We start from the raw sequence: 24396 nt of genomic DNA, 5'->3' as shown, positions 1-24396 counted from the left end.
AGTTGACTGGGAACTAGCTTTGAGTGGACCAGCTAACGAGGCGGTTATAGCTTGTATGTACCAATTAGTTTAACGCAACTTCTGCTGCGGTGGAGTTATTACTTGAGTGTCACTATTTGTCTGTACATTATCTCCTTGTGTACAAAGAATTGATGTTATTCATACGTGAAAGGAAGAATAATATATTTTTACACTATTTTACATTGCGACATAACGTTTCCATTAGCTTGTTGAACATTAGTTTGGCACATTGTGTTATGCCTTAATTTTTTAACAATGGTATAATTTTTATATTGTGAATCATTTAATTCCACTTTGACATCATAGGAAAGCATCTGTTTATATTTTATATTTACATGTTCAGGTTCAACCAGATGTGAATCGTTTTGCATCCTTTGATTTTTTTTTGGAATTCAACAAACTATAGATAAGATAATCTATCATTACGCTATACACCCAAACCTCCATTTACGAACCTTATATATGTATGTGTGTATATTTACACACTCACTCGTTTGCGTATATGTGTATATATTTATACATATAAATGATCGCTTTTACTTCACCAACATTTATATGTATTAGGAAATACAAATATTTGCACACATGCGTACGTATAATAATACATATATACATATATAAGTTACGTAAATGGAGGTTTGGGTGTACTACAGTCATGCAATAAATCTAATCGAACACTTTACAGTATAAAAAAACTTTTTATTTCTAGAAATTTATCATTTCATGAATTTATTTATGAAACACAACGCGCTTGCATCAAACTTATTCTAATGAAGCAACTGAATGATATACTTTTAAGGTTTGTTTGAGTGAATAAATTTGACCGGTACTTCATTCTAAATAACACACAATCTTTGTAAAACTGCTTTATTTCTAAAATGGATAAAAATTTGCGCCTATTTAGGTCTTCGTTATTGCTACTTTACATTATCATCACAAGGAATAAGTATATGTTACTTTTACTAATGGTACTTGTAACAAAAATTAGATTTGAAAGCATGTATCATTTTAACGCCATTCTTTTAATCTAACAGGAATCAAAATATACATTAATAATTCCGTAGTTGAAAAGATTTGTTGAAAGGCAAACATTCAAGGCATATTTTTGAGTTGTGTTGACGGAAGTTTGCGTTGTTTGAAACAAACAGTAAACCTAAGTGTAATTTTTGTGTATTGATTGTTGTTTTTTTTTGCGTTGTAATCTAGCGTTTCACGGGGGAATCGATGAGTTTTATACACTTTTGTCGCAATAGTATCTGTAACGATATAAATATAATGAATACATAATGTTAAAGTATGATACTTAAAGTTTTTGTTGAAATAATTGTTTTTGTGAATGTATGTTATAATGTTTCTCTTTAAGTAGTGTTCTTGTGTTGGGTGTGCTTATGATCTGTATGAAATGTTATGTGACAATTATAGTTTCCATTTTCTTCTGACTATATTTTTAATCTATTTTATATACTATTTGAGGGACTGTTCGTTGATTTTAATCGTCTCAAATAAATCGATGTAAGATGTAGAGTTACTATTTTTATCCTTATCCGAGAATAGTACTCACATTTTAACATAGCAAAGCTTTCTTTTGTTTTCAATTATTTACTGGCGGTTCCAGCCAATTACGGCTTTGTGTGAAGGGGCTGAATGAATTGGACCACGTCTACCTGAAGTGTTGTTAGTGAAAGGAGGGGAGTGATCAGTGGAGAAAACGTTCTTTTCACGTTTTACATAATCTTTTAGTTAACAATAACATTCGATGAGCAGGAATGATGTGTGCAGAACACTTTTTAAATTAAAATAATACCAAATTTGGTGCAATTGATTATACTGCTATCCGTTACGTATCAATGTTGCATTATCAAACCTTTTTCATGCATATGTATTGCCATGAACAGCAAATGGTTTTATCTTTGGTTAGGGTTATCTGTAGGTTACTTATATTTTGAAAATGTTTCATGTATACACGCTTTTATCATACTCAAACATAAGTGACATTATCGCAAAAACATGCTAAGGCAAAATGTAGTTAATACAACAATTTAAATACTATTAATTTTAATGTAGAATATTAGAATGATAATATGAATTTGATGCCTTTATCAAAATGTTTAGAGATGGGTTATGATAATTATTTTCCATTTTTGATAAAAGTGCCGAGAAAATAAGAAATTATTTACATATTTAAATATGAAAAGCTGATTATGCATAGAAAAAAATAATGCATTTTACATGACATGTAAATCAATAGTACTATGAAATAGACATCCGTTGAATCGAAAATCTGATTGGAAACCATTATCGAAGTAAAATTGCAATGCATTGATTCTTCAATGAACAAGACTGTATATTTAAAAAAAAACGCTTAGTTTTGCTTTCAAAGTATATTGAAAAATGAATAACTGTAAAACATTTTTCTATTCAATTGTTTGCTCCAAATATGTGCATGAAAATTGATGTAATTTCGCGAAATATTTTTATCTGTGTGGTAAATTGTACTCTATTTTATTAAACAGATTTCAAATTTTAGCGTTGCACGGTGGAAAACAATTGATAAAATTCGCGACGGATTTTGGAGGTATAAAACTATCGACCAAATAGCTTATGGTAAAATGGTATAACAATTTATGTAGCGTACTTAAAAGAACCGCGTGAAATACTATTTTACCCCACACACTTAAAACCGATTCTCAAGCTCGACCTGAAGAAATGCCGAATTAGATCCGTAACACGACGTTTTACTGATTGTTCAGTAATACACATGCTGTTTTCTGAAATTCGTGGCCATCGTCCAAGTACTATGCGCGCGGGTGGTTTTTGGAAATTTTCGATGAACATTTTGAAAAATTTGTTTAACCAAAAAAATACAGAACTTTGAAAAGCTTTTACCTATCTGCAGGGCAAAAATGGCTGAAAAATTCGGAGGATTTTCCGGGTCTTATCAAAAATAGCCCTGATAAAATGAGTTTTTTTGTGATCTTTCACAATTATTTGAAACAATAATTCGATGGTATGAAATTTTTTTTCAGATAAACATTATTTTTTTTTTATTCAATAATATAATATAATATTAAGGCACACGGCTTAAGCTCTAAGATGCCAAGGGTATTTACTAATCTTAATTATCGTCTAACTTAAAACTAGAGTAGTATCATTATGTAATATAGTATCTGGCGATCCCCGGTGGCCGGTGAATTGAATTTAGGATGAGATGATTCCAGATGGCGATGGTAATTTTCTATGTTGGCCGCATTCTTCGGTCCGTGAGGGTCCGCGGGAAACACCCCCAGGCTACGAAGGCCCGGCGGGTGGCCCGCATGCTGGTCATTGACTGGAGCGGTCTTCCGGTGATGGTGATGTTACGGAAGAGAATGAAAAAAAGAAGTAAATATGGTGGGAAACGGGGTAAAAAAGGGGTGTGGGAACAAAATGTTTGAAAACGACAGAGATCTAATTAGTTGCCATCGAGATGGTGAAAAAACAGGGAAAGGGGAACGAAAAAGTTAGTGACAAAAAAAAAAGATCTTGTTAATTCCAATGAAGATGGTGGACAGGGACGGGGATCGAGAGAATCGGGCGGATGTTAGTGTCGAACCTGTAGGTAGAGATTATATTTTCTGAGCGAGGAATAACACATTACACTTGTATATCAATGTGTTTAAGGTACTGGTATATGAGAAGCATATATGAACTATCCCGACTCGCCAACACATCCCGAACCGGCACCTCAGGCGGTCTACCTCGGGCCCTGAGGGATTCCAGTAGCTTCGACCTGGCGTCACGATACTCTACGCACGACCACACGACATGCTCGATGTCCTGATAACCGTCGCCACAGGTGCAGAGCCCGTTCTCCACGATCCCGATACGCCGGAGATGTGCGTTGAATGTATAGTGATTTGACATGAGCCGTGACATAACGCGAATGAAATCACGACTCATGTTCATCCCCTTGAACCAAGGTTTCGTCGATACCTTAGGGATAATGGAGTGTAGCCATCGTCCCAGTTCGTCATTCGTCCATGAAGTTTGCCAACTTTCGAGAGTTTTCTGACGAGAAATACTGAAAAATTCATTGAAGCAGATTGGTCTTTCATAAATATCACCTTCCAATGCGCCCACTTTAGCCAATAAGTCTGCCTTTTCATTGCCCGGAATGGAACAATGCGAAGGGACCCAGACTAACGATATTAAATAAGACCGTTCAGATAAAGTTCTCAAATGTTCCCGTATTTTCCCCAGGAAATATGGGGGATACTTTCCTGGCTTCATTGCCCGGAGAGCTTCTATTGAACTTAGACTGTCCGTGACAATGAAGTAATGGTCTTTGGGCATGGTTTCAATGATCTCGAGGGTGTACTGAATAGCAGCTAATTCTGCGACGTAAACTGAAGCCGGATCACTGAGTTTGTAAGAAGCGGTGATGTTTTGATTGAAGATGCCGAAGCCTGTGGACTCGTTGATGTTTGATCCGTCAGTGTAAAACACCTTTTCACAGTTGACTGTTCTAAATTTATTATAAAAAATATTTGGGGCCACTTGAGGGCGCACGTGATCCGGAATTCCATGAATTTCTTCTCTCATGGATGTGTCGAAAAACACAGTAGAATCAGAAGTATCCAAGAAATGAGCACGGTTGGAAACAAACGAAGAAGGATTAATATTCTGAGCCATGTAATCAAAATACAAGGACATAAAACGGGTTTGAGAGTTAAGCTCAACTAACCTTTCGAAGTTTTCAATCACCAGAGGATTCAAAATGTCGCATCGAATGAGCAAACGATATGAGAGATCCCAGAACCGGTTTTTCAGTGGAAGAACGCCCGCCAGCACTTCGAGGCTCATCGTATGAGTCGATTGCATGCAACCCAAGGCAATACGCAAACAACGATACTGAATTCTTTCCAGCTTGATGAAATGAGTGTTCGCCACTGATCGGAAGCAGAAGCATCCATATTCCATAACGGACAATATCGTTGTTTGGTACAACCTGATCAGGTCTCCTGGGTGAGCACCCCACCAAGTTCCGGTTATTGTACGAAGAAAGTTGATTCTCTGCTGGCATTTTTGTTTCAGATACCTAATGTGACATCCCCAGGTGCCTTTGGAGTCGAACCAGACCCCGAGATATTTAAATGTGAAGGCCTGAGCTATGGTTTCACCCCCTAGTTGAAGCTGTAATTGTGCTGGTTCTCGCTTCCTCGAAAATACAACCAGCTCAGTTTTCTCCGTAGAGAACTCGATACCCATTTGAAGAGCCCATGATGATAAGTTGTCGAGAGTATCTTGTAATGGTCCTTGGAGATCGGCAGCTTTGGGTCCTATAATAGACACAACGCTGTCGTCGGCAAGTTGTCTTAGCGTGCAAGATGTGTTGATACATTCATCGATATTACTTACGTAAAAATTGTATAAAAGGGGGCTTAAGCATGAGCCCTGAGGAAGACCCATGTAGCTGAATCGTATTGTCGACAAATCACCATGCGCAAAGTACATGTGTTTCTCAGACAATAGATTATGTAAAAAGTTGTTCAAAACTGGCGAAAGACCATGCTGATGCAACTTCTCAGATAGGATATTTATAGAAACTGAGTCAAAAGCCCCCTTAATGTCTAGGAAAACTGATGCCATTTGTTCTTTACGAGCAAATGCCATTTGAATTTCTGTTGAGAGCAACGCAAGACAATCGTTCGTTCCTTTGCCCCTGCGGAAACCAAATTGTGTATCTGAAAGTAAACCATTAGTTTCGACCCAATTGTCTAGACGAAACAGAATCATTTTTTCGAACAATTTCCGGATACAGGAAAGCATAGCAATCGGCCGATACGAATTGTGATCGGAGGCTGGTTTCCCTGGTTTTTGAATGGCGATAACTCTGACTTGTCTCCAGTCGTGTGGGACAATATTACCAGTGAGGAACTTGTTGAATAAATTCAGCAAGCGCCTTTTGGCGGGGTCAGGCAGATTTTTCAACAAGTTGAATTTTATTCTGTCTAATCCCGGGGCTTTATTGTTACATGACAAAAGTGCAAGTGAGAGCTCTACCATCGAAAACGGTGATTCGTTTGTATTTGGTGTCGCGGCGCGGGTGATCTTCTGTTCCGGAACAGAGTCTGGGCATACTTTTTTAGCGAAATCGAATATCCAGCGGTTGGAGTATTCCTCGCTTTCATTCGTGGTGTTATGATTGCGCATTCGTCGGGCTGTGTTCCAAAGAGTGCTCATAGATGTTTCTTTCGTTAAGCCGTCTATAAACCGACGCCAGTAACCGCGTTTCTTGGCTCTAATCAAGTTCTTAGTTTTAACGTCTAACGCCGCGTAATTCCGGTAATTATCAGGTGTTCCATTTTTTCTGAATTTTTTATACGCGGAGGCTCTCTCCGCGTTTAAATTTGTGCACTCTTTGTCCCACCACGGGTTGGGAGGACGGATGTTAGTTTTTGCGCCGGGTACACGTTTCGTCTGAGCTTGAATCGCAGTATCGAGAATCAAGCCAGCCAAAAACGTGTACTCTTCCTCCGGAGGAAGTTGTTGAGTTCTTTCAAGTTTCTCAGATATCGAGGTCGCATAGCTATTCCAATCAATATTTCGTGTGAGGTCATACGAAACATTGATTGTCTTCGATGGTTTTAAGCCGCTGGTGATTGATATTACGATCGGTAGATGATCACTACCGTGGGGATCAGGAATTACCTCCCACGTGCAATCCAACCGTAGCGATGTCGAGCAAAGGGATAAATCCAGCGCACTTGGTCTTGCTGGTGGTGCAGGAATCCGTGTCATTTCTCCCGTATTCAAGATTGTCATATTGAAGTTGTCGCAAATATCATGGATCATAGCTGATCTGTTATCGTCGTGAAGACAGCCCCATCCCGTACCGTGTGAGTTAAAGTCTCCTAAAACCAACGTCGGTGCGGGAAGGAGCTCTATGATATTACTGAGCCACCGATGCCCAACCAAGGCTCTAGGGGGAATGTAGATGGAAGCAATACAAAGGTCCTTACCTTTGATTGTAACATGACATGCGACAACTTCAATACCTGGTATCGAGGGGAGGTTAATTCGATAAAAAGAATAGCACTTTTTGATCCCTAAAAGTACTCCTCCATAGGGATCATCTCGATCCAGGCGAATAATGTTAAAATCGTGGAAGTTTAAGGATATTTCAGAAGTTAGCCAAGTTTCGCACAATGCAAATGCGTCACATTTCAGATTATTTACTAGAAATTTAAAAGAATCTATTTTTGGGATGATACTTCTGCAATTCCACTGTAAAACAGTGATTAGATCCGTGACCTCGGTGGATGATTTAGCCATCGAAGGATACAATCGCTGAGAGAAGGGGCCAATTTGCAGTCAACTGCTTCAAATATGTTTTTACTGTTGGCATGAAAGCAATTAAAATGCTTCTAAGAGGGTCTGAAATATTGAAAGTTGTAAAAATCCAGTCCACAACATCAGAGAACTTGATAAGTCCAGCACCTAGTTGGTTCTCTGGTAGATTTTCTGGGACGCTTGGGGATTTTGTAGTCCCGGGAAGTCGTGGGAATTCCATCTCGGAATTGAGTTTTCCGAGACCAGGAGCTTTTTGCTTCGGTGTTGTGTCCCGATTCCCGTTAGCTGTAACTTTTCGAAGCCCTTCGGAAGACACCTTCGAACCCTTACTAGGTAGCTTATGAGAGGATTTATTTATTCTTTTCCTACAGCTATGAGGGACCGCCGAAGATGGACCTTCCAAAGGGTCGTCAGAATCGCTCTCGTCAGTTGACAAGCAGGCATATGGGTTCGTTGTCTGTTTAGGAGGGGTGGCACTTTTAAGCATCTCTGCGAAAGAACGCTTGGAGTGCTCCTTTAGGGAACGCTTCATTCGATCACCTCGCAGTTTGTAAGCGGGACAATCAGAGAGGTCATGCGGACCCTCCTTACAGTAGAGACACTTTTCAGCATCCTTACCGCAAGAGCCGTCCGCATGAGCTTCCCCACAGTTAGCACAACGTGGCTTATTGCTGCAATGGGTAGCTGTATGCCCCAGTTTTTTGCAATTAGTACAGTTCATTACTCGGGGTACGAATAGGCGAACAGGCAAACGAACCCGGTCCAAGAGGATGTAGTTGGGCAAAGCAGAACCGGCGAAGGTCACACGATAAGAGTCTGATTGGGGATAGGACTTTGTTCCATCCCCGGCGATCGATACTGAATGCAATCGCTTGCAATCCAGTATCTTGACATTCTTAAGTGAGGGGTCTTTAAAACAACCCGCCCCGTACTTAAGAACGTCCTCGCAAGTCAAACTCGAATCGGTGACCACACCGTCGATTTCTACTTCGCGAGCTGGCACGTAGACGCGGTACTCCCGCGTAAAAGGATCATTTTGAACGAGCTCATTAGCCTGTTTTGAACTGGTAAACAGGACCCTGAGCTTGTCTGGACGTATCTTATCAAAACTTTTTATAGTATTGTATCGCGAGGACAGGTCCCGCGATATTTTTAAAATATTTAATTTTTTTTCTTTCGATTTGGTCCGGAAATAGACCGCATAAGGACCGGCCGGTAGTGCGAGCCCATTCGGATAGCTCTTTATGCGAGACTTTTTATAGTCAAGGGAAGTCTCCATTTGATCATCGGGAACGGGGGGGTCAGAATTTAGACTAGACATGTTGCGGAGCTACCTCCGCACAGAATTAAGTGAATCGGGGAGAAATAGAACAGTCGAATGCAGGAAGGAAAAAAAACTAAATAATGATACTTAACTTAAATCCAACGGGGGCCACCAAGGCCTAGCCCTCGTCGATCGGCGTATCGCCGCTGCGATGGTGTGCAAAAAACCTCCGAGAGGAAAAAACACACTTATTTTTAATCCGCACAGTGATATCACGTACACCGCTGGGCCTGTTTTGATCGATCGAACAATCACCGGCTAACGGTACTGTTTCGATCGTCCGCTCACAACAATACACTGCTTCAGTATATAATGTGCATAAAACCTCTCACAGGAAAAAGCACTATTGTCTATTACACAATAGCGATCTAGTTTTGATCGTCCGGTCACTTTATCACACACGGCACTGGTTTTCAACGCTTTCGCAGTAAACACAAAGCACGTCCGTTCACTCGGAAGGTTGAAACGGCAATGAGATAAACATTATGATGGCTACAAAGATAACATTCGGACACATTTTTGGAAAACCTTTTCACGCTTTTCATGGAAAATCAACGAATTTTATGTAACCGATTTCGTTGAAATTTTTTAAATTCGTTGATTTTCTATGAAAAGTGTGAAAAGGCTTTCCAAAAATGTGTCCGAATGTAATGTTTGTAGCCATCATAAGGTTTATTTGAAAAAAAAGTACGTCATCGCATTATTTTTCCAAATAATTGTGAAAAATCACAAAAACACTCATTTTTCAGAGCTATTTTTGATAAGACTCGTAAAATCCTCCGAATTTTTCAACCATTTTTGCCCTGCAGATAGATAAAAGCTTTTCAAAGATCTGTATGTTTTTGGTTTTGACAAATTTTTCGAAATTTCCATCGAAAATTTCCAAAAAACCACCCGAGCGCATGGTACTTGGACGATGGCCTAAAAGCAATTCATGAAAAGCGAAAATCGTAGTCTAAAACTTTTCCGTTTTTCTGAAAACTGCTCGAGAAAAATTATTTCAGTTTCAGATAACTTCCACTCACACATTTGATTAGCAACAAACACATTCCTATATGGATTTTCCCTTGCAGAAATTATTGCGATATAAAGCTTTACGCGTACCTTCTATAAGTAAATCCGCAAAATAGGAACCTTCGATTTAACACGCGAAAGGCAATGGATATGTAATGTTGTTGTAAAACTATTTATTTTTCCGGAAAACTGCTTTTGTAACAGAAAATATTTAGTTTTGTTCATTTCGTGTAGCGCAATCTAATACAAATGCATTGAAGCAGTGTTGCTATCTTTTTTATTAGGGAATTAAAATCTACATTCATGAAATGTAAGCAATTTTCCATCAAACGTTACCTTGGTTTACTCTTGATCCTTAAATTTTGGCATCATACCGACAGTCCCACGACAAAAGGGCCTAACTGCAAATGAGAGCTCCAATTTGTTTACTTTCTCTTTTGATTATTACGGAGAAAAATTACTGCAACTTTCCAATATAAATCGAAAGCTTGTAGTTTTAACTTGAAAGTTTTGCGAAATATAAAATCAATCCGATAAATCGTGAAAGAAAAAGTAAACAAAGAGAAACTGTCATTTGCAGTTAGGCCCTTTTGTCGTGGGACTTTCGATATTATGCTGAGCATGTCAATAAAAAATAAATACACCAAAATCTACAAATCCGTTTGCCGAGATTCCGAACAGTGAGTTTGCCTTCACTGAAACTCGGTAATGTCTCTTCGATTTTGCAAAACACCACGTCGCCATTTCTTGTAAAGCTAGAAAATGAACGAAGGAAAATAATTTTTATATTCCGTGAAAAGATAAGTGAAACCAAAAACTATCTGCTTTGCAAATATACTCATTATTATTCGCTTATTTCCAGGTTGACAAATGCTCCACGTGTATTTTGAGCAATGTGAACGTTCACGCAGAATATGTTATGTACTTTCAAGTTGTCGAAAGTTTCTCGTGTATTTTTAAGCAGCAAGAGATTGGATTTTTTCAGTAACTTGGGAACTATTGGTTGCTGGGTAATTTTCCTTCGCTACAGATTTTAGTTGAATTTTGATCTACATTCCCGAGGCATGTTGAATATGACCGACTAAAGTTATTCTATGTAGCAAACTCCAACAATTCAATTACGTAGGAAATTTCACAAAATACAGAAATATTTATTGACCACGCACAGTTTTCTATATCGTTTTACCACGTTTTTTTTTCTAAATTTTGATACACATTTTCGATAAATGCGATCTGCCGAAATTGATCTGTTTAAAGAAGTAAACTTCAGCGATTCAAAGACAAACAGTAGGAATGACCGCACGTAACGATTTGGTCTCTGTTTTATCCTAATTCTTCTCATTTGGGGCTTTTGAATCTTATTCTCATAATTCGTATTATGTTTTTTTTTTACAGGACGGCTACGTAATTACTGTTAAAACAGACTATAGGATGGGGTTAAGAAGATTTAGAAGAAGATGCCAGCTCGATAAAAATGTTCCAACACGGTTTCTGAAAAGCCATAAAATAAGAATAGTTTGAGAAGAAATCTGAGAGGTTTTTTTTGTAACTAAGTAATCTGAGAGGGTGTTTTTGGGACTATAATATTATGGACCTCTATATGAATGAGAAGTATCTTAAAAATTGGTTATTATAGGAATATCATCGAATTAAGATATACTTTTAATAAAGTAAGTTGGACTAATTTACATGCCAAACGTGCTTTTATTTTTAATTTTTTTTTCAAAAATGGATGACGTGAATATGAAAAAAAATGACACGGTCCATTCACAATTCCAAATATCTAACAAATATCGATACTCGTACTCTTGCGTTTTTTTATTCTGGACATGGATTCGAATTTTCAACCTGAACCTGAAACTTTCCAATGACATGAAGCAAAAATTATATTGCCGTGAAAAGTACAATAAGAGATGTTCACGATTGAGTTCTGTCCATTCTTGCACTGCAACGTTTTTGAAAAGGATTAAGTAAGGCGTATTCACGCAAAAACAAACCTTTTTAATCCTTCTAGTGGTGTAAGGATGCCTTTCTCATATTACTTATGTTTTCAAAAACATCACTAGAAGATCCTGTAAAGATTTTTTTTTCAAACTTGAATAAAATCAAAAACTATCTTTGGTATAAACTAGCATCACCTTTTCAATTTGTAAACAGTTATGTCAAGTCAATATAGATTTAAAAGTGGCAACCCTGCACGCTATACAAAATTGAACAAAGCACGCAGTGTGTTAGGCGGTGGTGTTTTCTTCTTCCGTACCAGCACGTACCAATGCGTACCGATTTCGCATCATTTTGTATGACAGTTTGAAAGTTTTGATACTCATTATCCTATGATTTCGGAACTGGAAGTCGGATCTGGATGAAATTACACAGTATCTCTTAAGACACTGAGAGCTTTAATTTGAATCATGATTTGTGAAAATTGGTTTAACCGTTGTAGTAGTCCCAAAAAAGATTTATATATCCACTACCTCTTTTCACCATCACTTTTGCAAAAATGTTGATGAAATTGAAAATTTTTCACTTGTCGCGCTGTAATACCGGAGCCGAAAGTCTGACCTGGATAAACTTTTAGGTGACTTTTTAGAGAATTTCAGAGCCTTTCATTTGCAGCTCAGTTTGTGAAAATCGGTTAAGAAATTTCCGAGAAAATTGATTCCGCATTTTCTCGTAGATTTGCACATACCAAAGCCTTGGTATTACATTCCTGTAGTGGAATTTCACCTTCTGTTTCAACAGACTTCGCAGCCGATTCAGAGTGTACAGAACCATGCATGGCTAGTGCTACGATTCTACTGACACTACGAATCCTTCCAGGTCAGGGCTCGAACATACGACAACTGGTTTGTAAGACCAGCACATAGATTTGCACATACTGCCTTGTAATTCCGGAACCGGAAGTCGGATCGCGATAAAATTCAATAGCAATCTATGGAACTATGAGACCTTTCATTTAAATCTGAGTTTGTGAAAATTGGTTCATTCATCTCTGAAAAAATCGAGTGACATTATTTGTCTCATACACACATACACATACAGACATTTTGGGATCTCGACGAACTGAGTCGATTGGTATATGACACTCGGCCCTCCGGGTCTCCGTTCAAAAGTTGGTTTTCACAGTGATTGCATAGCCTTTCTATATGAAAAATCTAAAAAAAACAATTTGAAATCTTCGTTTTCCGGGAGCCTCTGAAAATGTTCTGGCCCGGGGTGAACTCCTTTTCCTTTCTTCTTCTCAGCAGCCCTGAATCACCCTAATGACTTTTGACATCGAAAGAAGTGCCATTCTATTTCAGACAACTTTTGTGAAGACTCTAAATGCCAAAAAAATAATATTCAATAGAAAAAATATTGTTGTCTCGTTATTTTCCCGTTTCGAACCAATGGCCAATACCTTGAATATTTTTTTTTATTTTCGCATTCAAAATTAATGTTTCATTTAAACAAAGAAAAAAAAAGTATAGTTGATTCCAGTATACCTGGTATGTGTCAGAGTTTGTGAAAGGAACAAAAACTGTCCACTTTCTCTTCACTTTTTTCCATGATAGTTCAATTGCCAACTAACTTGGCTTCATTTGAAAAGTCTTATGGTCGCACTATATGCTTTTGCAATTTATCCGATTCTAACCCTTTTGTTCCGGTTATGGTTGATAAGTGTTTAGAGTAACTAGTTTAAGGTTTGTTCTATCAAACATGTTCTATCACATAACACACGTACAATTCCAACATTCAGTTGTAGTGCAGTTGTAATCAAGTTGAAGTTCTGTTTCCATTGCAATACATATTTTTTAATAATCTCCAGAGCATTAGATTACGTTACTTACCTTTGTAAAACACGCTTCAGGAAAATCAAAAATTGTGCACAATAGAGCTAGAAAAACTATCAGTACTCAAGCTGGTGTATACTACAAATCGGAATATTCACTTATTTGTATGCATATTTTTCCAACATTCCGACATTTTAAAGATTAGGCTATCAATATCTAAGCATATATTTGGTCCAATGTTCAGCCTGTCTGCTGCTGTATACCACATTGCAGTTTTTTGTTTTCACTGTCGGCTACGCTTTGTAACGATGGCAAGAAGGAGGCATGAAAAAGAATATTTGGAAACGAAATAAACAATACTTGTACTATCAAATCATACATTTTGATTGCATGTTGTCTAATAGCAATGTTGAAGAAAGCAGCTTTCAAAGGTTATATCGGTGCAAGGGGACATATTTTTGGCAGTGGGTATTATCATTATGTCAAAAAGATGAAACCGTTCAAAATAACTATGTATTTTTTATTGAGATATATTGTACTAAAACTGTACTGTTTTGTTATGCTCTTGTTGTAAATTGCAATTCTAGTCGAATGTTTTATAGATTGAAGCTATGTTACATTACAAATTACAAAACACGGATGACGATGAGTTCAACTGATACTACAAATACGAATGAGGTTATGAGACAGACGGCAGCCATGAATGAATGAAACCATTCCGAAATCGGTGGGGGCATTAGAGTTTGATGTGTTTGAAGTTAGAGATAATATTCATACAGTTACATACTTTAAATGCTTGCCCCGAGAACCAGTCGTATCATCTCCATATTTTACAGGTGTTGTCCTTCGATGCAGTAATGATCGCGTCTCCACAGTAGTTGAAGGAACACGAAAACACTTCGCCATCGTGTCCTCCCAACGTTTGCGTGCAAATGCCTGTTCCCGAGTTCCAAATTCGAGCGGTTTTATCAGCCGAAGCCGTGAGAAGCAATCCACTCGGTGGACTGAAAGTAACTTTTGATACTTCGTCACTGTGGCCAGCCATTATCGTGACCAGTTCGAAATTGCCAGTGACGTCCCAAACCTTCGCCGTACAGTCGGCACTTCCGGTGGCTAGTCGTGTCCCGGTACAGTTGAATGTCACGTCTAGAACCTCGTCTTTATGGTTGGCCACCGCTTGGCAACTGTCAAGTTTTCTTACGTCCCATAGTTTGGCTGTTTTATCCAGTGAGCTTGTGGCTATGTGCGAACACTGGAAATTCCAAACGGCATTACTTAGCTCAGCTTCGTGTCCTCTAATGACGATAGCATGTCTACAAAGGTTAAAAAAGAAAACAATATTTATATACCTGATTTGATGACGCTATGCATTGGTAGATTACTCCTTTGTGCGCATATCCCAGACAATGGCAGTTTCGTCAAATGATGCGGTCAATATAAGGTTTCCATCCTTACTGAATCGAGCGGATACCACTTCGGCATTGTGACCTCCGAACAGATGCACTTCCTGACCAGTTTCCGAATGAAATACTCGAGCCGTGTTATCCATGCTACACGTTACCACCTGTTCGCCTTGATTAGGATTGAACTCAGCTGCAACTATTTCAGCCGTGTGACCCCAGAGTGTATTCAAACAGTTGCCCGAGGTTGGATTCCAGATTTTGGCTGTCTTATCGAACGATCCGGTAAGAATTCGGTCACTATAATATTGTAAGTAATAAACATCACTTCACGTTTGAATCACTCTGTGCATTAAACTACTTTTTTACCATTTGGGATAGTTGTATGCGACAGAAAACACGACGTTTTCGTGTCCTTTCAATATATTGTCCTCATCGCCGCTCTCAACGTTCCAGATGCGGCAGGTTCGGTCATAAGACCCTGTGATGCATCTGAAATGGTATTAAATGGTTCATTTGATAATCGATTTATTGATTATTGTTTGTTTCCATGAAGCATAGTTGTTAATGTACGAGGCATAATCGAAAAGTGAGAGCCGTTTTGTCATAAAAATCCTTTTCAAATCCACCAGTCTTATAATTGTTAATATGAGAAATTGATACAAATTCTATTCTAGTCATTTGTTACTTCCTTCGGTAGTTTCGTATACGAATCTCGGAACGGGATAGAATCCTGATTCATAATCAGAGGTATATTTCAGAAGAATAATATGAAAAATAAAGAATAATATGAAAAAGAAAACGTTTCTGCCTTTAATGTAAACCTTTTCCAATATTGTAACTAGCAAAATTGACTAGACAACGTGGCACCAGAAATCGATTTTTCGATAATAAAAGATAGACTTTATATTCCATGCAAAAGGCTTACCCCAAAGACGAAAATAATGGCCGAAATTTGACTATTCTGGCTTAGCTGCCGATTTTCGGCATATAGAACCATTGAAACCTATTACTCGGTTAGTGCTACAATCCTAAGAATCTTTGACAATCTTTTCATTGAACGACTCACTCAATCCGATTCTCTATCATTCAGGAGTAGGCCTAATTTTTTGCTTAGGTCACATAACCGTTTTGAATTTTGTTTGCGTTTCGTCTTGGACTTATCAGTGCATAGAAGTTCAAATTGAAATTCTTAATGCAAAACTCGGCAGTTTTGAACCACTGAGCAGACGTAAAGTTTCTGCTATTTACAGAACACTTTTTGTTTGGCACCTACAGTTACTCACAAAATTGATCGTACACACGAACAAATATCACATTTTCACATTTTGCTGTTCAATCAGTAACACATGGATCAATAAGTCCCGAGACTAACAATGGAAACAACATTGTTTTTTTTCATAATCACCTTTTAGGGTGATACAATGGTTCCAACGTTTTTCCAATTTTTCAATACCATGTTTATAAAAAAAATTATCTTTCGCTTCAGAATAAGCTTTAGTTTCAGCGATGACCTCCTCATTTGAGCCAAACCTTTTTCCCTGAAGCATTTTTTAAGATCAGCAAAGAGCCAGTAGTCACTGGGGGCTAAATCTGGCGAGTATGGGGTGTGGGGAAGCAGATCAAAGCCCAATTCGTTCAATTTCGCCATTGTTTTCATCGACTTGTGGCAGGGTGCATTGTCTTGATGAAAAAAGATTTTTTTCTCTGCATGTGCGGTCGTTTTTTTGCGATTTCCTCCTTCAAACGCACCAGTAAGTCAATATAATAATCACTGTTGATCGATTTATCTTTTTCGAGGTAGTCAATGGAAATCACGCCATGATATCCTAAAAACTGACGCCATGACTTTGCCAGCTGACTGCTGCGTTTTCGGACGCTTCGGACGACTTTCGCCAGCTGTGCGCCACTCAGATGACTGCCGCTTCGATTCTGGAGTGTAGTGATGTATCCATGTCTCGTCCATGGTCACGTAACGACGCAAGAAATCTTTTTAGTTGCGAGTAAATAGCGATAAACTGCTTACTGAATCATCGACTCGTTGCTGTTTTTGTTCCATCGAAAACAATCGCGGCACCCACTTGGAAAAAACCTTTTTCATGCTCAATTTTACATGAAGGATAGTAAATACACTTCCATATGATATCTGTGTCATCTCAGCAATCTCACGGAGCTTCACTTTACGATCTTTCATTATAATTTTTGTCACTTCACTCACATTTTCCGGTGTAACGGCTTCCACAGGTCTACCCGAGCGCTCCGCGTCATTTGTGTTGGTACGACCACGTTTAAACTCGGCGAACCACCGACAAATCGTTGCTTTTGATGGACAAGAGTCCGGATAACATTTTTCAATCCATTGTTTCGCTTGCACGGTGTTTTTACCCATTAGAAAACAATGTTTTATCAAAACACGAAACTCCGTTTTTTCCATTTTTTAAACAAACTACAAAACGACTTTACTCCAACCTCGATAACTCAGCTGTTTCTGGTCGGATCGACTTAAAATTTTGACCCGTTTCAAGCAAAGGTTAGTACTCTAGAAAGACGTGGTTACTGGTTTACTACGAGCGCCATCTCTGCTTTAGTCTCGGGACTTATTGATCCATGTGTTATTTCCAAAACGAGGCGTTGTGAAGTACTAGAAAAAAAATGCTTTTATTTGTGTAATTTTCTTATGTTTGTGTTTAATCCCGGAACATGATATGAATCAGAGGTATATTTCAGAAGAATAATATGAAAAATTTGCCTCTATTATAATGTATACGACATTGTAATATGTATCACATTTGTCACTATAATAATTTTCCTACGAATATCTTATGGATTCGACAATACATGAGTTATAGTTATTAAAACACATTGTTATTAAAACACTCACCAAGCCTAGATTTTGTGTTCATTATTTCATACAATAATAAAGCAAAATTCTTTTCATCCCTAAATATTGATGACTCGACAAAACATGATTTATTTTGGGTGTTTTTTCCGAGCTAACAGTCAAGTTATTGCTGACAATTTTGGTAATGATTAACATTTACTAAAGTTAGGGTGTCATGAAAATTAAAAAACTATTTATGAAAACATTGTGCATTAAGGGCTGAGGCCAGTATGTTTTAAGGTGATTTAGAGGGCTATTTTCACGCTTCAAACCTGATTTTCTCAGAAACGGTGACGAATATAAAAAACCCAACCGACAATCTCTTAGAAAATTACTTTAGATTATTCTGTGAAAATTTCAGATTGATTCATTGACTTTAGCGTTCGGGAAAGTCTTTTTTCTGAAGGAAGAATGGCATAGCTGAAAACGCCGTCTTTCAACTTGTTCATTGAAAATCTCGCCTTCAAAAGCATGGATAAAAAATCTATCCTGACAATGTCTAGATAATTTAATTTAGATGCGATTAGTGCATAAAAACATAGGAGTTGTCGCGATAAAAATGGAGTGAATGTTATTTTTGTGAAGGTAAGTCGATTTCTATGGCGCGCGACGCTGTTTTCTGCTCTTGTTTCCTAGTAACGTAACGAAACATGAGAGAGAAATAAAATCGGTTCAAAAAGGCTACCAATTAAGCATTAGCTCTATTGGATTTTATGTGATGTAGTTAAATTAGTAACCGAAAATATCAAAACTTTCTGGGCCAGAAAATATCAAAATTTTCTTGGCCAGGTCGCGTAAAATTACGTGGCTTCTATCTTCACAAAAATAACATTCACTTCATTTTTATCGCGACAACCCCTATGTTTTTATGCACTAATCGCATCTAAATTAAATTATCTAGACATTGTCAGGATAGATTTTTGATCCATACGTTTGAAGGCGAGATATTCAATGAACAAGTTGAAAGATGGCTTTTTCAGCTATGCCATTTTTCCTTCAGAAAACAAGACATTCCCCACCGCTAAAGTCAATGAATCATTCTGAAATTTTCACAGAATAATCTAAACTAATTTTATAAGAGATTGTCAGTTGTTTTTTTTTTAATATTCGTCACCGTTTCTGAAAAAATCAGATTTGAAGCGGGAAAATAGCCTTCTAAATCACCCTAAAACACACTGGCCTCAGTCCTTAATACCTATTAGGTAACGTTGCATTTATATTAGTCGTTATTTAACACCGAAACATAAAATACGGATGGTGTCAATTTGATGATAGACATGTTGGGAGAGATGTAAAATACAAACTAGTGTCTTCTTGGCACTGGTTATTGAAGTAGACATAATTCCTAGAAGTTGTAAATTATATGGAAGGCTTTGAATTTTGTTAGTCATTTAAATCGCAAATTGCGTGACGCACACATAATGCAATATGTAACGAAGAATGCCTTCAGAAACACCTGCTACCCTTCCTGACTCTTTTTTGGTCGAGTTTGGCATCGTGCCATTATGCAAAACCGGCAGCCGCGTACCCAGAAATATTTTTGGGGGGTGTTCCAGAACATGTTGATCGATTTCCGTACGTATGAAATATGTTTACAATTACTTGGAAAATTATTGGATATCGTTTGTTGAAAATTATTCATTTTATAATTCTTTTAAATAGTTGAAGATAAATGTTTTCATAATATATTTTTTGAGTTTCGGAGGGGGTTTGAACCCCTAAAACACCCCCTGTATACTCGCCTGAAAACCGGTAATGAAGTTGCATAATACCAAAAAATGAAAGTAAATCCACTAAACTCGTTAGCAAGCATCGGAAAACTGGGAAAGTCTTAAAAATCTAGAAAGGATTTGATAAAATAACTTTTTTAGTAGATAAGTGATCAATGTTTCGTAAAGTATCGATCAAACAATATTTGATTTATGCTTATTGTCAAGGTGACATTTCGATGTGAACAAACTGTTTTGTTCGGAGCAATGTTTGAATCCATTCGATGCAAACATTGCATTGAGGCGGGGCTGGTCAATGAAACAATGATCTTGGAACACCTCGGAATAGCTTTGTATTCGGAACGGGTCATCGGAATGCAATTGATTCTCCTCTAATGTGAAGAATCAGCAGAAATTCGATGAAAATTATTGCCTTTCAGTCGATTCGAACGGCACACACAAAAAAATTTACAAATATGTTCTTGAAATGCAACCGACATCGGCTCTCCACTGTTTCAACTGTTATGGTTCATTTTAAAAAGGCAATCGATATTTTAAAAATTAAAAAATGCAATGTTACAATGTAAGTAAATGTCAGAATTACTTCTGTATAGTCGCTGAATATAGACAGATTGTCGTCATTGTCATCAGTCACACTATTGCATCAGCAGAATTTTCTCTCACAACTGAAAAGTGAAAATTGTATCATTCCGCATCTTTCCCAAAACTGTATGTCATCACTATTTTAATACTCTCGTAAATCCTTTTCCCCAACTTTATTCGCTTTCTGCCTACAAGGTGCACACAAAACATAATTTTCTTGCAAAAAATTAATGTTTTCTATTTTTGCTAACATGAGTCTTAACGTTAAACGGATTGCCATAACGATTTTCGATTTTTTAATTCATTTCATTATTTTACAGTATGGGCTGTTGAAAAAAGGTTCTTTTTTGTAAACTTGGCGAAACTTCAAAAAAGTCATATCTCGACAATTCCACGTACCATATCGAAATAAAAAAATACGTGTAGAATTTCGATCTCTACGTTAAAAAATTATATCATTTAGAGCTGAAACGTTCACAATTGGCAATCGATTATCATATTTTTTTGCATTTCAAAACACTCTTAGTGATAAGAAATTGGCACCAAGAGGCTGTGAAAATTAATTACTAGAGTTTTTCGTCAATAGGGACAAAGACTTCTCTGAGAGAAACATAGGGAAGCTACTTTCAAAATCTTAAAAACTTAACTGCATATTCGACTCTAATTGGACAATCCAAAACATGCACAACAAAGCCTTGGAGCTCATCAAATAATAACAATAGATCTTTTTTTCAACCGGATATATTAAAAGTTAGGAGCGTAGTTAAACTATGTCATTTCTTAGGTCCGATGCTTAAAAAATGACAGGGTCTTGCATATGAGCACATCATTAACTGAACTGAAGATATTCTGCAGTCTTTGTCAATACAAGAATTGCTTTGCCGAGCTAATAATCAATCATTAGGCAAAACAAAATTGAATAAGCAACTTTTTCAGAAGATATGTATTTCTACATCATTTGTCTGGAATTTTCTCCATGATTTCAAAGAATTCGAGTCAAAACGACTTCTTATTCGGTCCTGATTGTTTCAAACAGAGCTAAAGGAGAAAATGGAACTTTTTTCTCGGTTTCTGTAATTTTACTAATTTATCAACACAACTTTGAAGAAGGTTGAAAAGCAACCTTCAATTTTACGTTGGAAAAATATTGGCAATGAATTTCAAACTGTACAAAAATATGGAAGCTATTTCTCAAAGAGAACAACTAACCTGTCATTTTGGAATGTTTACAAGTTCAAGTATGAGCAAGGTGCTAAAATGTATTCCATCACGCTATAGTTAATCCATTAGTTCGTTTCACCAAACATGACATGACAACGGTCGACGCCGGGACAGCTAACTTGTTTTTTTTTCTCTTTTCTATGTTTGCACTATAACACCTCCGATTATTCATGAACTCACTTTCAATGCCAATGATAGCTGGGAATGTTCATGTTGCACGAAATCGTACCGATGTTATTAATAACGATCGATTTGTCTGCAATACCGATTCCGCGATGCAATCCCAGTACGAAGTTATTGGTTCGGTTTGATAGACGACACTAAAATAAAAAGGTACTCACTTCTTTCCAGATTTGTCGAAGGACACATTCGTCAATGGAAGGATGTGCGTTTGTAGGGTTTTAAAGAGGTAGAACTTTGTTTTCACGGGTTCCTTGAGTTTTTTTTGAAGTTTTTCAAGAATCTCTATCATCTGAGGAAAAATTTCTTGTGTTATTAATGGTTCGGATGTTGCGATTTTCTTGGTTAGTGTTTGGAGGTCACAACTGTAAGAATTTTGCAATATTTAAGATTTTATTAAAAAATGTAATACTTTATCGTTATGACTAACCTAGGAGTAAGATCGAACAAATCTATTATTTTTGTTTCTTCAACATCTCTTTTCTTGTAATTGAGGGCAATGCCTGCAAATTAAATTGAGAACGGTATAAATTTTACAAATGAATAATTCAAAGGTTCTTACCTGGTGGATAATATCGCAGATATATTTTTATTAATCTCATTTTTGGAAGTCTTGTCTGGCTAAAAGTTTATCAATGTTACAACAAATAACTATCAAAATTTGGCGCAAATTTCGGCAGAACGTCCGCACTAGATGAGAAGGAACAAACGAATGTGTGAAGAAATTCGTTACGACTGTTGGATCGATAGTGGAGGAATTGACTATTTGTTGTTCGGATTCAAATCCACGTGTTTTTTGTTATCATGGTTATGGTCACCATAGAAATTGTTTCAATTGGTTGTTTATGTTTTACTAAAGACGCGCCACTTGTTGATTGTAGTCGACATATTCAATTTTGTATGTCGACACATGACGGATGTCATCAATATCCGATAATTTGCTAATCTGAACTGTGAGCTCGAATGATTGGCTTATGAACATTTTCAATGATTTTCCATGAATGGTATGACAACTGTTAGGGTAAAGTACTATAAAGTGTTCCTCCTGTCTAAAACGCCCTCTTTCCTTTTTAGGCATTTCAAACTTTTCTAAGCAAAAGTCCTATCTCTAGCGCTATCTTATCGTAGGATCTTTCTGCTATGCAAGTTTGGCAGTTATCATCTACCGCAAAATAATAAATAAACTGGAAAAATGATTTGGCAATTTGTCGATGTTAGATAACGAACAAAGTATTTTACCCGTATAAAACGTCAAATATAGTTCGTTGCTGTTCAGTAAATTCCTTTTATCTGTAGTCATGTATCTATTTATGATTTAAACGTTCAAAGAAACAAATTCATACCTTTGATATGTTAGTTTTGCCTTTCTCGTGTAGAAAGAATATGCAATCACTGTGAAATAAACTGTTGAACCGAGGTCCGAAGGGTCCATTCAAATCAGCTTGTCGAGATTGCAAAATGTCTGTGTGTGTATGTGTGTGAGTAAGTAACAAAAATATGCACTTAATTTTCTCAGATTCCCAATTCCCAATTCCCCAATTCCCACAAACTTAGGCTCAAATGAAAGATGATACTTTCCATAGAACGCTACAGAGTTTTCTTCCGATCCGACTTCCGGTTCCGAAGTTACTTGATGAAGTGTGTTGAAATTGCAAACCATCATTTAGAGCGACGCACAGTGGTCCAAAACTGGAAAAAGACGATCAAAAATCTGTACTGACTTTCTCTGATTTTTATGAGCTAACATGTCTTCGAAGAAGTTTTAAAATGTTATATTACGCTTCTTTTGAAAGTAGCACCTTAATTTTTGTTAAGGGGGTAGTACCAATTCCGAATCAAAATAATTTTTTTTCACAATCTATCTTATTTTGAAGAAAAAAACATTTGAAGTATTTTTGCTGAAGATATAAATAATGTAAAAAAATATTTTTTGAGATATATTCACTTTATTTTGAAAACAATTTTTTTAAATTTATCCACGTAGAATCTCCCTCTATTACATAGATATCTACAACAAAGTGCGCGTAAACACACAAAAACAAGCAAGCTCATGCTTGCACGTGCTACTTAAGCAAATTATTGTGATTTTTGTTTTGTTTACTTTTTGACAATTAACAATATTAGAAAAAAATCTAAGTTTTAAATATTGGAAATCCGAAAATTTATCAAAAGTTAAACACATATTAAAAAAATGGGAAAATGTTTTCCAAACAAAATATGAAAAGTATTGTTAAAGTACAAACCTTTACGAAGAGATTTCATTTTTAAACGTGTGAATAAATTGAGTTTTTGCAAAGCAACACGTTTTTTAAGACAATATGTTGATCGTGCGACACTCACTTAGAGATGTGCGAAACAGCAGCTCCGAACCGATCAGCTCACTAAAGGGAATCGATTCAATGTATCAGCTCATTTAGATTGAACTGAAGGTTTGTTTTAAGCGCCATTTTTCTTACTCCGTTTTTCTTTCATATGCATGATCGAAATCATTGATGCACAAAGAACAATGCTATGCGAACTAACTTGTCTGCGAATTATTATTCTGTCACATTTGAGAATATCTGCAAAAGTGGCAGCCCTGAATGTACATTAGCCTACTGAGTGAGAGGTAAGATTTCTTATTTAGAATGGCTCATACAATCTGTTAAAGAAGGATAGATGCACATTTTGAAGAACTGACAAGAGCTCATGCACACATTTCTTCTCATTTATAACTCTCTCTCCAAGAGCCGAAGATCCGTTCAGCTCGTAGCTTGTTTCCACCTTACCAGCAGGGATGCCAGGTCATTTTTTTCAAAAATCTGTAATCAAGCCAAAAACCTGTCTGTGCAAAATCTGTGCACGTTTCCCCGTTTCCATAATAGCTGATCGGAATCATTTTGGTAAGCAAAAAAAATGGTCTCACTATTTTCTACCGCTCTGTTATTTTTTATGCTAA

General features: G+C 37.0%; 1 protein-coding gene across 1 annotated transcript; it reads right to left on the bottom strand.

Moving 5' to 3' along the window:
• Window positions 1–674: 674 nt before the first annotated feature.
• On the bottom strand, window positions 675–22156 carry LOC131427701 (dynein assembly factor with WDR repeat domains 1). Its single transcript, XM_058591135.1, has 9 exons — window positions 22021–22156; window positions 21889–21961; window positions 21620–21823; window positions 15234–15356; window positions 14847–15164; window positions 14252–14777; window positions 13522–13757; window positions 1583–1685; window positions 675–1277 (listed from the first exon to the last, which is right to left on the bottom strand). The coding sequence occupies exons 1-6, from the start codon at window positions 22058–22060 to the stop codon at window positions 14282–14284; spliced, it is 1254 nt and encodes a 417-aa protein (XP_058447118.1). The 5' UTR covers window positions 22061–22156; the 3' UTR covers window positions 675–1277; window positions 1583–1685; window positions 13522–13757; window positions 14252–14281.
• Window positions 22157–24396: the final 2240 nt, after the last annotated feature.

The sequence above is a fragment of the Malaya genurostris genome, chromosome 2, assembly GCF_030247185.1.
Source record: "Malaya genurostris strain Urasoe2022 chromosome 2, Malgen_1.1, whole genome shotgun sequence".
In the NCBI taxonomy this organism is placed as follows: domain Eukaryota; kingdom Metazoa; phylum Arthropoda; class Insecta; order Diptera; family Culicidae; genus Malaya; species Malaya genurostris.
This window is presented reverse-complemented; position numbering and strand designations above follow the sequence as displayed.

What these genes read in the sequence shown, in the direction of transcription:
- LOC131427701 (XM_058591135.1), bottom strand. Translation starts at nt 22,060, where the DNA reads ATGAGATTAATAAAAATATATCTGCGATATTATCCACCAG. An exon ending in GCATACAACTATCCCAAATG is followed by an intron (nt 15,165 to 15,233) that starts GTAAAAAAGTAG and finishes ACAATATTATAG; the next exon opens with TGACCGAATTCTTACCGGAT. An exon ending in TGGGATATGCGCACAAAGGA is followed by an intron (nt 14,778 to 14,846) that starts GTAATCTACCAA and finishes TAACCTTTGTAG; the next exon opens with ACATGCTATCGTCATTAGAG.